The 16,515-nt window shown below is 52.2% G+C and overlaps 5 protein-coding genes across 5 annotated transcripts; 4 read left to right on the top strand and 1 right to left on the bottom strand.

The window, feature by feature from the left end:
- Positions 1-1,862: 1,862 nt before the first annotated feature.
- Positions 1,863-4,142, bottom strand: LDBPK_323160 (hypothetical protein, conserved; the record flags this gene model as incomplete). The annotated part of the gene is made up of 1 exon (XM_003863680.1): positions 1,863-4,142. The coding sequence occupies one exon, from the start codon at positions 4,140-4,142 to the stop codon at positions 1,863-1,865; it is 2,280 nt and encodes a 759-aa protein (XP_003863728.1).
- Positions 4,143-11,383: 7,241 nt separating this feature from the next.
- LDBPK_323150 (hypothetical protein, conserved) lies at positions 11,384-11,980 on the top strand (the record flags this gene model as incomplete). Its single annotated transcript, XM_003863679.1, has 1 exon — positions 11,384-11,980. One exon carries the CDS (start codon positions 11,384-11,386, stop codon positions 11,978-11,980), a length of 597 nt encoding a protein of 198 aa, XP_003863727.1.
- A 286-nt stretch (positions 11,981-12,266) lies between these two features.
- LDBPK_323140 (ATP binding protein-like protein) lies at positions 12,267-12,836 on the top strand (the record flags this gene model as incomplete). The annotated part of the gene is made up of 1 exon (XM_003863678.1): positions 12,267-12,836. One exon carries the CDS (start codon positions 12,267-12,269, stop codon positions 12,834-12,836), a length of 570 nt encoding a protein of 189 aa, XP_003863726.1.
- A 287-nt stretch (positions 12,837-13,123) lies between these two features.
- Positions 13,124-13,501, top strand: LDBPK_323130 (tubulin binding cofactor A-like protein; the record flags this gene model as incomplete). The annotated part of the gene is made up of 1 exon (XM_003863677.1): positions 13,124-13,501. The coding sequence occupies one exon, from the start codon at positions 13,124-13,126 to the stop codon at positions 13,499-13,501; it is 378 nt and encodes a 125-aa protein (XP_003863725.1).
- A 406-nt stretch (positions 13,502-13,907) lies between these two features.
- On the top strand, positions 13,908-16,085 carry LDBPK_323120 (minichromosome maintenance (MCM) complex subunit, putative; the record flags this gene model as incomplete). Its single annotated transcript, XM_003863676.1, has 1 exon — positions 13,908-16,085. The coding sequence occupies one exon, from the start codon at positions 13,908-13,910 to the stop codon at positions 16,083-16,085; it is 2,178 nt and encodes a 725-aa protein (XP_003863724.1).
- Positions 16,086-16,515: the final 430 nt, after the last annotated feature.

Genomic DNA, 16,515 nt, shown 5'->3' with positions numbered 1-16,515 from the left:
TGTGACTTGTGAGAAGAAAGGGAAAGGGAGGGAGCCGCAGCCAGACCGAAAAGAGGGATAGGACGACAATTCGTAGGGGTTGGAAGTGAGAAACGAGCGAGCTTACTGCCGCAGCACATACACCAAAGCGGACAACTCGATTGTCAGCCGAGTGTACAAGTAGTGCACCTTCGGAAGCTTGCTGCCGAGCCGGGGAAAGGGGCCCGAGTTGCGCAACCGAGAAAACTAAAGATTTCAGAATTGCACGTCGATTGTGACCAAAGAGACAGCTCCAGAAAAATGTGACAGCCAAGCACATGTCGGAAAAGACAGAGAGTAGCCACTAACTACCGCCCCTTGTACTGCTCCACCTGAAGCTGCAAGATCACCTCGCGCTCGCGTTGCTTCTCAAAGTAGGACACCCAACTCTTGGGACATGATTGCTCAAATAACTTTTTTTGAGCAGCGCACTCTTTCTCCGGGTCCTCGGGGAGGGTGTCAAGGCATTTGTGGAACGCGTCGCGCGTCTTGTAACAAAGCTCTCGCTTTTTGGCGCTCTGCATGGCCACTGCGACCGCTTCGGGTATGATGAGGCGAAGACTCCTATCGGAAAAGCGAGACCTAGAGGATAATCGACTTGTGCGTCGCTAAGAGAGAAAAGGCAGCGCTACCGCTTGCCTTGACCTCGGTATCGAGCTAGGGGAAGGTGATCGAGAACGCGACGAAGAGTGGATGGAAAAAAGGCACAAGGATACAGGGACATCAAAACAAGCATGCAGGTTGCGGGCGAGGACGACGACATTGGTGCATTCTGCAATGCCGGGCCGCCGGTGGCGTCCGCGATGTGCAAAAGTGCCCCACAAACGCTCGTAAAGGTGCCTCCCCCCTCCCCGCGAACAGGATACTGCCTTGACTGCGCGTCTTTGGTTTCTTGTGTTTCGCTGCAAAGGGGTGTAAAGCAGCAGCTTGCTATCAGGTCAGAAGCGCCTCGCACGGCGCAGCGATGTGCAAAAAAAGGACACCTGTATCCATTTGTAGGTGCCTACCATCACAAACAGCGCACCAATGTACTTGCCTTTCAGCCGCAAGGCAGTCAGAAAATCCTCTGCTTGTGTAGTGCTGCGTACGTACTCGGCTTTGCGAAGAGCACCGCCAACGTTTTCCAACACAACTGTTAGGGTCCCTTTCTTGTGCCCCATAAGAATGGCGTTACCAGAATTTGATCGGAGAACAGCAACCCACCCACCACCGCTCAGTGGGGAGGCTAGCACTGAGCCTTCATAACGGAAGTCCTCCGACTCTAAGGAGCATGTGCCACTCCAAGTAGAACCACCATCGCACATAGCGACGACAGTTTTGCCGTCTGCGGCGCTCCATGTGCCGCTCAGCGTATGAGATAATGTATGCGAGCTGTACCAGCTCATCGAAACAGCACAAAGAACGGCTACGAGAAGAGTCACGCCAAGCGCGCTGCGGTAGAAGCTGCTCGTGCGACCAGTCCTTTCCTTCATTGCCTTTCGTGCTCTCACTGCCATATCAAGGACCTCACCCGCACAGCTACGGTGCGGCAATAAGGATGACTAAATGGGGCAAAATGGCATAAGGGAATGAAACGAGAAGATATGATCAATTGATTGACTGTGCGACCCACAGCCACAGCACAGAAACTTGGTCGCACGACATGGAAGCATACAGTGAGAAGAAAAAACGAGACTGGCATCTGAGCCGACCTAGAAGCAGTGAGAGGGTGGCGTTCAGCAGCTCGTATCGAAAAGAGCTTACTATGTCACTCGCAGGTCTTGTTTGTGTGTGCTCAGAGCTTCTGCGCTTACCGCCCCGCTGAAGTGGAGATCGTACCGCTTGCCCCTTTGATTTCTGCTGCATCACAGCTTCAAATTATAGAGGTAAAATGGGTAAAGCTCATGTGACGGCTCCAAAAAGCTAAAACCTTTTTTTCCACGGACGGCTTTTTCTGCTTTTTCTCTGCCAATGGTCCTGATAAGCTCCGCCAGCTCCTCCACAGCGCTGCGCTCCGCTGCGGTTCGTGGAAGTGTGCCTTTGAACTCTTCCGATTGGCCGACTTTGACTGCCTCTCTCTCCTGCCGAAGCCTTTTTCGCGTAAAAAGCTCACGTTCGCAGTATGGTATGTATTGCCTTCCCTGCAGCGTCAAAGGGGCAAGCACAGAAGAAGCAGAGGACGTCAATACAATTTCATTCATGACGCCATCGAGCCAGAAACCAGCATTGCCTCTCGTCACTTCACACAACAAGCTGGACATCACTCCTGACTCCAAAAGGTGTGCAGGGAGCGGAGTCACGACGCTGGGGTCAGCAGTTTCACTGAAAACGCAAACATTGTGCAGCGAAATGTGCAGCACTGAATGTGCAACAATAAGAGGATATGAAAGCTCCATGGGGCACTGTATGTGGAAACTCACCCCCTTCTCAACCGCTTCCAGCTCGCAATATGCCGACTGAGGGGGTAGGCAGAAGACATTCACCTCTTTTTTCTCCAGGGCAAGCCCTGCATTCAAGGGCGCCTGCTCGTACCATCCGCGACAGTTTGTAGGTGCTGCCGTGACAAGGTGTTGTTTTAGCGGAAGCCGAACTCCACTGGGTGAACTAAGGAGATAGTGCACTCTGTCCCGAACGGCACAATCACCAATTCCGAAAAGTGCCAGCTGCGCTACAAGTGCTTTTCGTGGTGTACTCGCCTCGGGCTCGAACTCCAGTCGGTACGTTTTGCAGAAATTCGCAACCGCAGCATCCACCCACGAATCAAACGCATGACAGCTTTTGATAACGTCGAGGGGAACGTTTAGCGGTTGACGAAACAAAAACGCCCATAAAATGGCTTTTCCGTCAGTGACAGTAAGCGTGTCACCGATCAGCGCCCCTTCTCCGATTCGAAATCGGTACGATAAAAATCGACCCAAAACCGTCAACTCAATTGTTTCGAAGGGAGCAGCCGCCTCAGGCGCCAGGACCCCGGCGAGACGCAGCGTTTGCGTCAGCCTGTGGTAGAAATCCCACCCTCGGCGTGAGCAAAAAATGTCGCGTGGAAGCGACGTGTACGGCTGTTTGCTGAAAGGAGAGTATGGAGTGAGAAAGCGGCGAAACAGAAGGAGAAGCACATTGGCACACTCTTGCGCCAGTGCGCTGTTGCTTCGAAAGGTTACAGGTTCTTCCAGTCGCCAGTACGACGGTTCCCTGTGCTGCATGACTCGCATTTCCTCCCATTGAATGCCGCAGCTTTTCAGGGCGATCACGCAGCGCAGAATTTCCTCCTCAGCGGAGTCCCCGATTTCGCAGAACCCACCATGCACTATGATCTGCACGTTCAGCCGGTGTAGCAAGCCATCTCCTCTCGGCATACTCATCTGCTCAACAAGCCAATAAGAGCTGCAGATGAAAACAAGAGGTGCGTTTTTATCAAACTGCGCATGGCTCCATTCTCCGTCACTTTGTACTCGTAGAGCCTCGCTGCTGTAGCTGTCCAAAATTTGTTTCTCCAAAGCTACACGCAGAGAAGGCTCTGGAGGAGCGATGAGCAGCACTATGGGTGAGATGAAACTCCCAGAACCGGCCGCATCAGTATCTTTGTCGCACAGCATCTCATGTGCGTCTACGATCTCGCCACAAATTGCATCCATCCAGTCGTCGTCAGAGAACTCTATGCAGGGTATGGAAGAAATTAGCTCATCGTATGCTGCCTTGAAATTGTCTTCGCGTGAGCGAGAGACTGTCAGCCTCAGGCTCTTTTCAACAAAAAACTGGAGACTGTCGGCGACCCTCGAGCCTAGCTCGGTGTTGAGAACGGTAAATTCGACAGAAACCGAATTCAGAAGCGCTTCCCGATCGCCGATGTGAGAATAGTAGCGAAGAATCGACGCGACACCCGCCAAAAGCAGAGAAACAAGAAACTCACAGGAGCCGTCAGACATGCTGCACAGCGTATCGATGTTGTGAACAACGAATCTGCCTACCGAACCGCTACAGCTGTTGAGGAAGAGAAGCAGCTCAGTCCATACCTTATTTATCGCTTCATTGTTGAGCGAGTTGATGTCGACGGTATTGGACTCAGTGTTTCTTGTCGACGCATCAAAAATGCTGCAAACCTCACTTAGAGACACGTAGTCTTTGCCGGAAGCCTTGAACAGCATCTGGTTTGCAGAATAGTCTGTCGTGAATATGGGAAGGGGTGCGCTTGACTCTACCTTGAGCTTTCCTTTCCTATCGGCATCCGTTTTTTCCAGTGCACGTGCTAACGCAGAGTCGGAATTTGTAAAGAAGGGAATAGATCTCGACTTTACCATTAAATGCGCCGGAAGCCTGTGCAAGCGGCAGCTTTGCACAGCTTCATAGAAGACAGCCGTCTCGACAGGCGTAAAATACGGAACATCGTTAAAGTAGCCAGTTGTGCCATCCGTTCTCTGATGCATCTCTGTAACTTTTCGGTATGTAGACTTGTAGAAGAAGACAAGGTAAGAAGGAAGAAAGGAAGGATTGAAGCTCATTATGCTCGGCATTGAAAATGAAGACAGCTAACGCGCAGAAAGAAAAGGTGCGCAAACATCAGCCAGCAGTCCACAATGCGCGGAAGGAAACCCTGTTACTGTGGTGGCAGAGCTCCATCGCACTCGCATAAAATAGTTTTTTTTTATAGCTATCGAAAAAAATCTGCAAACGAGTGTCTGTCGATAATTACCCCTGGGATTGTGGTATTGGCCGCATTAATAAAACATACAAGGTTGTTCGCCCTTAAAGTTGACGGCAGCGCGCTCAATGTTGACTCCGCTCTTCTCCTAACCTCGTCCCCTACGCAAGTAGAGCACCCATTGATCAAAGGCCACTGTGGTGGCAGCGTTCGATACACTCCCGGTTCCTTCTGCATGTGAGACCGATCACTTCTAAAAAAGGAGAGATAATCGTCCCGCTCAATAACCCGATAACGCACCCGGTTCAGAAGTTCTGTCAGCTCAGAACAGACAGCATTTGTGACAGCTGTATCGAGAAACAATACCTGTGCGACGTATTTGTCAAGATCAATGCAGTGTGGAGCTAATGAGCCCAGCTCGGTATCCTCTGTAGGTGGCAACCGTGAGTCCTGATCAACAACGTACCACTTACCAGTGCGCGTCGCCCGCACCAGAGCAATCACATGGTAATCCCATGTTGTGATGTCCTTCCTAAACTCTGAAGATTCGTAGGGCCTATATGGTACGACAGAAGTCCACTCGTTGAGAGCCTCATCGCAGGGTGCACAGCAAAAGGAAGTCATAAAAACAGCACAGCTTCGGTCAAATAAATCGCTCATTGCAGAAATCGTCTCTAGAAATTTGTACACATTTTCTTCGCAGTAACAAAAGGCATAGTAAAGAGGACGCGTCATTGTCGCTGCACTAGTTTTATTCCCTTTGCAACACACTTTGCTAACTTGTGAAAAGAAAGACGACAAGGTAAGCAGAAAAGTTGTTGGGCCACGGAAGCTTGATCACGCAGAAATGGCAGTCGCCGTCCAGCGGCACTGTGAGGCAGCCGTCAAATAATCTTCAAAGTCGGGAGGTAGGAAGTGTGGACGTGAACGACGGGCGATTGCATCCGGGCACTGGTTTTTTTTTTTCAGCACTGCACAGAACAGTGCAAAATAAAGTCGCACATAGAATCCTGTACTGCCGCCGCCACGGTGATGCAAACACACAGGAAGGTGTGCTTAGAGCCAAGCACCAAGCCACCCCCTCTTCTTTTAGCTTTGGAGAAGTCTCGCATTCCAAGCAAAGAATACCTCAGATTCGCCTGCATGAGTCCGCTCACCGGCTCCGGCCCCGCCTTTTACCCTTCACTCCTCTCCGACGACAACTTACTCAGCCACATCAGCGCTGCAGTATCACACAGTCAATCCACGATTAGGTGCTTTTCGCTGAAGACGCGCATGCCTCTCCCCCCCCCCACCACCACCACCAAACAAGCCAGGAGTCTCACAGACCCCTTCCCACCCCGGTCATTCGAATGTTGACGCCACTTAAGCAAGCAGCGCAGATTGCAACCATTTGGCTGAGTACCATGATCCCAACCCCATGAACATCTCACCAAAAATAATGCGACTTGGCTAAGCAGCTGGCGCCCCCCTGCTCCAGCAAAGAGCTTGCAATCGAACATTCACGCACCCGAAGCATTTCACCCCCTGTGGTGCTGGCAGTGCCATGCCCCGAAAGCCTGAATCCTGTCATGCGCTCGCTGACCCACCATCGTCTTATTTGCACCCCCTTACCCGCAATGTAATGAAAGCCCGCGAATCCATCAACCATCGCGAAACGAAGATTTGCGGCTACCCCACCGCCGAACACAAGGAAACGCTCACCACCCCTCGTGAAACAACACTTGTTTCGTGGCAGCGGCAACCCAAAGAACACAATGAGGAGAGAAGCCAAAAGACATCCGATCGACTCGACACAGAAACATTATTCGACCCCTAAAGCGAGCGAAGCACAAAACCAGGTTTCGATTAACCAGCGCAGATTGCAGACCTTCCAGCAACGCAACGAACAACCCCCCCCCCTCCCCTTGCAGAGACGCGAATACCCGAGACAAGGATATCAGCAGGATGCCAAAAAACAAAGAAATTCTTGTGGAAAGTGCAACGGTATTCGACCAAACCGAAATAACCGCCGACCTCTGGTGAAAGACAAACAGGCCAACCACCGCCGAGGAGTGAGGAAAAGCATGTTTTTTGCGTTGCCATAGATCAGCAACAACAACCGCCGATAAAACACGCGATGCTCTGCCTGCTTCTCGACATCGCGTCCCGGGCGCCAAAAGCCCGATCACAGGGGCGTTGAAATCGGCGGCACGCAAGTCTTCATGGGCCGGCCGATTGCCGAGCCCCCACAATCCGTAGTGCTGCAATTTTTCCCGGGCAAAGTAAGCGAGGGAAAAACAGAGCGGAACAGCCCTAGGAGCGCCCTCCTCTTAGCAAACACCGTAAGGAGGGCATACGGCGCATGACCCTTAGATTCTCATCATTCGAAGCCACACAAATTGCGCGAAACCGCGCCAGCCACCACAAGGTGCCACCAAAGCCAAAGCCACCGAGCGGCACCGAAAAAATGACGAGACCATTTATCAAAAAAGACAGGGAAGCCAGAAATCGCCAACCAAAATTTTGGCAAAACACGCCGCATTTTGCATAGCTGCAGAACTAGCAGTTGAAACACCCCTTCCAAACACACCCCTTCATGTTTTTTTAACAGCCTTTGCCCATTTTCAAAGCCAGCGCGGTCGCAGGCCGCCCCCTTCCCGTTGCGCTTTTTTCGTTATCAAACACATTTTTCACATCTGAAAGAGCCTCTGGCAAGCATCTGTTTAGTGCGCTGGTGGTCAAAAGCTCCAAGTTCTAGTCCGCATCCGCGATCATTTTTTTTTGCTGGCGACAGAGCCTGCTTTCTACGAACCCGGGATGCGGCGCTGTTCTTTTCCCCCACGTTGTAGGACCCAAAGAATCGAACATCTCTATGAAGTTCTTTGTCTGAATCTTACGTGCTCCGCCGCTCTTTTCCAACACCAAGCACATTCTATTGGTGGGTTTTTCTCCACCGCAGGAGTCGGCGTTTTTTTTTTCATTTTCATTTCACAAGAATCCCCTCTCAGAAAAAAAAACAGTATAAAAAAGCCAAAGGGCAAAAGACACAGCTCTAAGCTTCTTGAAAAACAAACCACAAGCACAAAACACAGTGGACCACCCCACCGCCCCAAGGCCTTACTATATTTCACCATGCTTTCAAGAAAACTCGTACTGTACGTTCTCAAAAACTTCACTCCAATGATTCCTGGGCTCCCTTTTCGGCTCTAATTTATCCTTCGGGACCCCCCCCCCCACTTTAAAATTTGCGAAATACGCCCGCTGCCCCATCCACTTTCACCCAAGAAAAACCCTCACGCAGAACGTCGCACGAACGCCACAGCCTTAATTTTTACAGCCAACGCAAGCAAAAGGCACAGCAACACCTCTTTAACGTATTGTCACCTTCCAGATCTTAGATTCTACATTAGATTTTCTAAAAATTCTCGATCAGCAGCTTTTCATTCTCTCCCCTTTGCGCGGCCGACAATTTACGCCAGCCAAGCGCAACATGCTCTGTCGTTCATGCTTTAATATTTCCACAACACACACGTTGAGCCCCGCCCCGCCCGCCCCGTCAGAGACCCATCGCACGCCGCGAAGCAGCCGCGCACACGCGTGGCGGCAATGCGCCAGCTCAGGCATGCGGGCAGCGTCTGCGCCCCAAACACCCCCCGCCCCCGCCTCGCAGGCTGCCTCACCGTCGCCCCCAGCAATGCTGACCGCCACGCGATGCATCGCCCGAGGTCGCTCAGGCTTCCCTACACCAGCAGGCAGTGCGAGGGCCGGGTGGGACACGTTCGAGTCACGCTGACACTCCGCCCAGCATACGGACGGCACAGGCGTGCGCACAGTGGCGGATCTCTCCCCAACGCAGCGCCATCCAGCACCTCACCGCCGACATCATTAGCGATAAGTCGCTCTGGCCCCCCTACGTCGTAGGCGCCTGACCCTGCCACCATGAAGGGTGGCTCGGCGCCGGCATGTATAAGGGGACTGCCAGGCCTCTCCACCGAGTGTGTGCTTTTGGATTCTGATGCTGAGCTTGGTTAATGTGAAAAAGTTCAGGATTTTAGACACCGGTTCCCTGCTTTTGAGAAAGGGAACCATTTTTTTCGCGAGAAGATAGAGGGTGATAAAGAGGGGGGGGGGAGTGCATAGGTTTCGGCATTTGGACATGGTGGAAACACAATGTAGGGTAGCGGAAGCGGTGGGGGCGATGGGGGGAGAGCAGGGTCGTATAAGAAGCTAAGTTGTTGTGCATAAGTGTGAGAGGTGAAGGGTGAGGGTTGGTGCGGTGGAGGGGCCGGTTATGCGGGCTTTTGCCAGGCTTTAGGGAAAGAGGGGCTGGTTCCTTGAGATTGTGTTTGCAAGGTTTGTCGGCACATCTTGTTGCTAAGGATCAGAAAAACGGCGTATGGGTGGGAAGGAAATGCTGAAAGGCGCGTCCCTCCCTGCACGTCAACGTTGTGGGGGTGGAAATGCGAGTTGTTGAAAGGAGGAGTTCTTTTGATTTATTGGCTGCGGTGACGTCCTCATCCGGAGCACGTTTTTTTTCTCACGAGCGCCACGTGCTGCTGCGTGGGTTTTAACCGTCAGTTTTTCGCTGTGCTGTTTGCCAAAAGACTGCGTGTGAGGTCCTGTGATTTGGCACAGCGTTTAAGAGATGCTCTTCAGGGGGTTGGGGATTCGGATGGTTTCAATTCAAAGCTCCGCTGGCTTTTTGGACTTCGTGCTGGGTGTCCGGGGGGGGGGGGAGGAAAAGGGGAACCAAGCCGCTAAATTTTTTTATCGAGTAATTAAGAAAAAGAACTTAAAGCCGGAGGCGCCGGCGTTGAACCTCTTCCGAAAATGGGAAGGGTCTCTTTTCCTCATGCACATCGTGAGGGTATTTCTCGTCGCTCTTTCGGGTAAGTTACACAGATCGAGGTTCGTTTTTGAGGTTGGGAAAGAGAGCCTTGCTTCGTTTCAAAGAGTCGGTGCGCTGGCTTACCTCCTGCTAGTGAGCGACAGCGCTGGCCAGAGGATGCTGGGCTGTTCCGCTGTGGGTTTTCTTTTTGTTCGTGTCTTTTTCGCGCGCTTCCTGCAGTCGCCCAGGCTCACCGCCGAGAGGCGGTGTGAGGTCCGGGTATGCGATGTGTTCGGGTCGCTTTGACACTTCGCCTATTATATGAGCGGCGCAAACACGTTCACTGTCGCAGGGCTTCCTGACACAGCTCCATCCGGAACCCCAGTGCCCATATCAGTAGCGATCCATCGATCTGGCCTCCCAGAGATGTAGGCACTTTTTGCTGGGTCCAACAGAAATGGTTTGGCATTGGTGGCGATGGGGGGGGGGCGGAATGGGTGGGCTTTCCCAAACAGAACGGTGCTGGACCCCACGATGCCACGCCATTTGGTGCCCCGCCATCGGGGTGTCCTGAAACAGGAGGGGCTGAGTATCTCAAGCACGTGCAGGACTGCGGGTGAGAGGGCAGGCAGGGAACTTGGCGTTGTGCCAGTAGTGTTCTTTCGTGGGCAAACAAAGTGCGGTAGGTGGGGCATCTGAGAAGCTTGAGAGATGCATATAAAGCGGCGCTTTTTGTTGGGTTTGACCTAGAATCCGCGTGTATTGAGCGAGTGCAGTTTGAGAAGACTGCCTCAGCACTGTTGTTGGCTGTTCGCGCCCCTTTTTTTGCGATCGGGCACTGCTCCCGGTAGGGATGTACCACTGACGATCTCAAAGACCTGTCATCATCTCACCTCACCACGAGGTCTGATGTTTTTTGTTCTTAATTATAGCCCCTGTTCTTGGGCACTCTGAAACTTTCTGAAGTTTCGTGAAAGTGCTCGGTTCGAAACACGTGGAGTTTGTCGAGTGTGATAGGTAGTGATTGCTCAGACAATGGGGTTTCGATTTCTTTGTGAAGGCTTGTGTGATTGGGTATCTTTGAACGGTGATACTCACGGCGCCGACGGAGTGAAGCGTATGTGTGTGTGTGTCGGACATGTTTGCGCAGTTCTAGGTGGGCAAAGGAGCTATTTGGGGAGCAATCAGTGGAAGGACTCGCTTCAGCAGGTGTAAAGAGGACGATGCGAGGTGCGTAGCAGTTTTTTCCCATGGGGATGCTCGTGCCTCGCTTTTGTGGCCTACGGGAGGCTTATCGACGATTGGAAGGTGACTATTTTGGACGGCCGAGTGTTCCACGACGGGCATGATAAGCTGCTTTCTGAAATTGACAAGGCTCAACGACGCGCAGACTGCGAACGTGATCTTACCACATGGACAGAGGCAGGCGATTCTTTGGCGATGTGTATGTTCCACATTCGAGGGTCTGAGAGGAGTGACACCTTGACAGTTCATTCAGACTCATAGCTAACGGTTGCTTCCTTTTGCAGCTGTGCGTCGCTGTGCAGCTCTAATTGTTAGAGAGGCGTAGTAGTTGCTGCTGTGCCTTGGGAATATTGGACCTGTCATTCCTCTCTATTGAGCTCGAGAGGTGAGGCTTGCTTGCTGAAAAAGAAGCGCTTTTGACCGCTAATGTGCTGACATATGCTCTGGCCGTATTTTGAAGGCCGACGCGACGCTGACACGAGCTGGAACGCTGCTATGGAAGTATGGCATCATGCGGTGGCTGCATAATTGTGGACGTGGTGCTAGCCTTCGGGCTGGCGTCGTATGACGCTGCATCCTAGCGTATACTGACGATAGACGAGACAATCGTTTGGAAGGTAATGATCCCACCTTTCCACCTTTCCTTTTCTCCTCATTTGCACCTTTGAAGCTATCATTACACTTGTGAAAAAATGAACCTATTTGGGACTCTGGCTGTCACCCTCTGCGCCATCTTTGTTCTGATTATTCTTCCAGATGAAGACAGTGTTGAGCCCGTGCACGATCTGTTGCTCAATTATCAGAAAGAGGCGCTGAAATCACGCTACGGCGATGCGCGATCACTGAATCATAGCGAGACAAGGCGCATCTACAATTCGGTGCTTTCAGAAGTGCAGAAAGCTATCTTCAATTTACACGAGGATGCTGACCGAAAGGCATACACGTGCTCAAGGATTCGGTCTCAAGCTCGTCAATACGCACGCTCTAGAGACGGGACGTACAAAGGGCCTTTGTTGGAAATCGCGTTGCAGCTGCGTGATGGTTACGTACACGGTGTCAAATACCTACACGTGGCAGTGCAAAAAGACTTGTCATATTCTCTGGCGCTTCAGAGGCCAACTCTTCTTCACACGGCGATGGTGGTGAGGCAAACATACTACTGCTTGGCACCAACGCTGAGCGGGGGAGAATGTCCGTCATACGCCTTCCTGCGCGTTATCCGAGACAAAAGCGACACCGAAATTCTCGAATCTTGCGTGAGAAGCAACAAGGGGTTCAATGGCGTGTAGGGAAGGAAAATATCAGCTGAATCGAATCAGTGGTGACCTGCGCAGCAGATTGTTGCAACTAGTTCAAGAAACACCAAAACAACTATGCTTATGGGCTCCTTTCACATCGATCCGATCAAAGCAAAAACCAGTATCTGATATAGCTCGCGCGTTAAGATTTTCGGTACACGGCTTCCGTCTTTGTTGGTGGGTTTTCTCCTCTTCACAGCATACTTTCTTCCTCCCTCCTCCCCAAATCTATGATTCTTGTACAGAGTTATTCAAGCTGAGCATCGTTACCTTGACCATGTCGAACTCGACGGAGCAGGCGCTACTGCAGATTGCACAGCAGATCGAGCGCGCCGTCGATGACGAAATCGACCGCATCGATCAGATGGACGATGACGAGATTCTCGCCATTCGTCAGAAAAGGCTGAAGCAACTGAAGGAGATTCAGGCCCGTCGTGACGAGTGGCTCCGCAAGGGCCATGGGCAGTACCTAGAGGTTGCGGAGCCAAAGGAGTTTTTTGATAACGTGAAGAGCTCGGAGCGGATTGTTGTCCATTTCATGCGACGCAGTACCCCTCGCTGTGAAATCATTGAACGGCATCTGCGCACGATTGCCCACGAGCACTTTGAGACTCGCTTTTGTTATGTTGACGTTGAGCGCATTCCGTCTCTCCCAGAACGCTTCAACGTGATGATGCTCCCAACCTTAATGCTTGTGGAGAAGGGACACACATTCCACAGCATCATCGGCTTCGACGAGTTTGGCGGGACTGACGATTTTACTACCGATACAGTTACCCAGGTTTTGGCGCACTACGGTATGGTCAACGACAAGGGGATGTTTGCTGCAGACCAGAATGATGAATAGAGATACCCGGTGCTCTTAACTTCTCATGGACCTTGGATGAATGTTAGCTCGAAACAAAAACGAAAGAAACCTATTCAATGCCGAGTATGTTCTTTTTTTTTCGTACGTGTGCGTTCGTGCGACACATTAAACAATATACCCGAAACTATTTTCGGCTAGGTCTTCTGGAGATCGCAAGGAAAAGGCGCCGCTACTTTCGCTTTGTGCTTTCTGCGCATATGCGCCCCGATAACCTTCGCTCTGGTTTCTCTCCCCTCTTCCCATTTCATCATACTCAGCCTATCAAGATGTCTGATTCTACCGAATCCACCAACCGCTTTGCCGGCAATGTGCGGCAGGCAGAAGCGCCGAACGAAAAGACGCTGCGGATCAAAGTGAGTGCTCTGAAGCGCACTATCAAAGATTTGGAGTTTGCGAAGCGAGAAGTGGAGCGGGAGCTGCAGCGCCTCGACACCCTGCGCCAGAGTGATCCAGACCGTGTTCCTCAGCAGACGAAGGTTGTCGACGAGGCCCAAATGATGGTACCCCATTCTGTGAACCGGATTATGGCCTCAGTGAAGGATCTCTCTGACTATCTGGAGAAGGAGGGCTCTACTGTGTCGAATGAGGAGCTTTTAGATTTGGCGCGTGCCACTATGGCCGACGGCCAAGCGGCAGTTTCGTAAAATGGGATGGGCTCTCTCCCCAGTTTCTCCTATGGTGAAGTCCAGGCCAATAAGTTTCAAAGACAAACAGAAGGATAGAGAGAGGATAACCCCACTCATGCGTTCTCACGACTAGCTTTATGTTCTTTTTTCCTCCCTCAGTGTTGACTGTTCAAATGTATACCAGGTTTTGTGGAAGCTTCAGAGTCAACACACCTCTGATATAGTTTCGCTTTGCTGGATTGGTGGTGCGGCTAGCAATTCACCTCGGTTAGTTTTCACATCTCGATCTTTTCCCCGCTCTTTTTCATTCCTGAATCTGCCGTAAACAGGTCAAATACAGCATCGCCATACTTGCAACTGACCTCGACATGGTCGTGCACGCGTGCTGTAAATACAACTTCCCTTTTTGTCCGCTTCCTAGAGAATGTCTACACCAGAGAAGCGCGCGTACGCTGCTGCGGCATCCAGCAAGTATCCGAACTACATCAATGACCGAGATATTTGCAAGCGTTTTCTTGAGGAGTTCAGGGACTCTACGGGAGAGGCGAAGTATGTAATTCAGGCCCATCACATTGCGCAGCGACAGAGCATTGTATATCCCATCTTTCTCGACGATGTTGCGGGTTTCGGGCAGCTTCATCTAGCGCAAAGGATTCAGATGAACGTTGTCGGATACATGGAGGAGCTTTACAGGGTTGTCGACTCTATTATTCCTCAAACTGACCGCGTTGTGGACATGGTGGACCAACTGGTCATGGAGGCACGGATGTCTGGCCAAGAGCTGCCCGCCTTGCTGACACGTCGATATGAGCTGAAAATACACCCGCTTAGCGAAGACAGTGCTCCCATTCCTCTGCGAGAGTTGAGAGGAGGAAAGATCGGCACGCTGACTGTTCTTCGCGGCATTTGCATCGCTGCCACTGCAGTCCGCCCAAAGCTCTCTATGCTCGTGTCGGTGTGCGAGGTTTGCGCCGAGACGACCTTCCAGCAGGTCATCGGTGATCGCCTAACACCGCTACAGGTGTGTCAATCGCAGCGCTGCAAGCTGAACAATGCTGTGGGTAGGCTGTTGGCACAGAATAAGGCAAGCAAGTTCATGAAATATCAGGAACTACGGGTGCAGGAGCTGCCCGAAGATGTTCCGCGTGGCGCCATCCCGCGGACCATCCGTGTTGTCTGCGAAGGAGAGCAAACCCGTATTGCTGCACCGGGGCAGGTTGTTCGTATCACAGGAGTCTACTGTCCGGACCCTTCCACTGGGCAGGGTCACGAGGCCTTCCGCGCGTCCACGATGGTGAAAACACTTTACAAAGCTATCCACGTCGAGTTAGAGAAGAGAAGCTACCAGGAAGCAGCAGAGGACATGCGCGCACAGGTGGAGGATATCCGGGACTATCCTGACCGAGAAGCCGTCATTGAAAAGCTCACCCGCAGCATAGCGCCCGAGATCTGGGGTATGGAGGACGTGAAGAAGGCACTCTTATGTCAGCTTGTCGGAGGTAGCTCCATTGCAAACGGCATTCGGATTCGCAGCGACATCAATATCCTTTTCATGGGAGATCCCGGAGTGGCGAAGAGTCAGCTTCTGAAGTGGATTGCATCTGTTGCACCCCGATCCGTGTTTACGACCGGTAAGGGCAGCTCTGGAGTTGGGCTTACGGCTGCTGTAACTCACGATACCCACACAGGTGAGGTGATGCTCGAGGGCGGCGCACTCGTTTTGTCCGATAAGGGAGTTTGCTGCATCGATGAGTTCGACAAAATGGATGACTCTGACCGCACAGCTCTGCACGAGGTCATGGAGCAGCAGATGGTTTCTATCGCCAAGGCGGGTATCATCACGTCGCTGAACGCGCGCACGTCCATTCTCGCCGCGGCGAATCCCAAGTTTGGTCGGTGGAAGCGTAACGCGACGCCAACGGAGAACGTGAATTTACCGCCAGCACTTCTTTCTCGTTTCGATCTGCTCTGGCTGCTGCTCGACGAATCGAGCCGGGAGCGCGATGCTGAGCTTTCGATGCACGTTACCCACGTCCACCTCCACGGTGTCGCGCCTGGCACGGTGGCGGATGATGGAGTGCGAGGTACCACCACCGAGTATTTTGGCCGCGACTTTTTGCGGGCGTACGTGGGTGAGGTCAAGCGCATTCACCCCTACGTTGACCCAGGTGCCGCCAAGGCCATCAGTGACATTTACTGTGAAATGCGAGCGCAGAGTGTGCGATATAGCAATGTCGTCACGGCTCGTACGTTGCTGAGTCTCATCCGTCTCTCGCAGGCGTGCGCCCGCCTGCGCTTCTCGGAGCGCGTGCTGGAGGAGGACGTACGAGAGGCTGGCCGTCTGCTTGACTGTAGCAAGGCATCTCTTCAGGATAGACCGGCCACGGATATGCATCGCATGGTGACAACATCTGACGCGTCTATCTTTTCGGTCATCAGAGACATCGCTCGTGGGCGTTCATCCGTCGATCTCTCCGAGATTCGCCCCGCGCTCATGATGAAGGGGATTGGAGAATCCCACCTGCAGCGATGCCTTCGAACGTACTGTGAAGTCGGAGTCTGGTCAGTTTCCGGGACAATGCTGGAGTTTGCAGAAGACTAGAAAAAGCGCATTTCCATAGATACATTTCTTTTCCCTCGTCTTGCTACCAAAGGCCGCGTGCCTTCCCTTAGAAGAGACTTTAAAGACAGTAAAACTGCAAGCGTGCGGCAGAAGCCACGGCGCAAGGTTTTCGTCGTTTCTATGTCTCCTCCGCAGTGCGACAGGATCGGGGCGAGAGATGACATCCTCGGCAATGCTTCAGCCCTGGCGGCCGCTTCAAATGAGAAGAGAAAAAACCGTTGCAAGCCTCGCATTGCCTTCTTTCCCTTGTTCCTCACGCAACTCCTTTGCGTTTCCTCCTTCACTGCTTCTCTTCAATGTCGGCTTTGCCACTTCCAGCTTCCAGCCTTTATTCACTCTTCGATTTCCTCTAACACCATGTCCTCCGAGCGCACCTTTATTGCCGTCAAGCCGGACGGCGTGCAGCGCG

The sequence above is a fragment of the Leishmania donovani genome, chromosome 32, assembly GCF_000227135.1.
Source record: "Leishmania donovani BPK282A1 complete genome, chromosome 32".
NCBI classification, from domain to species: domain Eukaryota; phylum Euglenozoa; class Kinetoplastea; order Trypanosomatida; family Trypanosomatidae; genus Leishmania; species Leishmania donovani.
The sequence above is the reverse complement of the archived record's forward strand: the minus strand, read 5'-3'. Positions and strand labels throughout refer to the sequence as shown.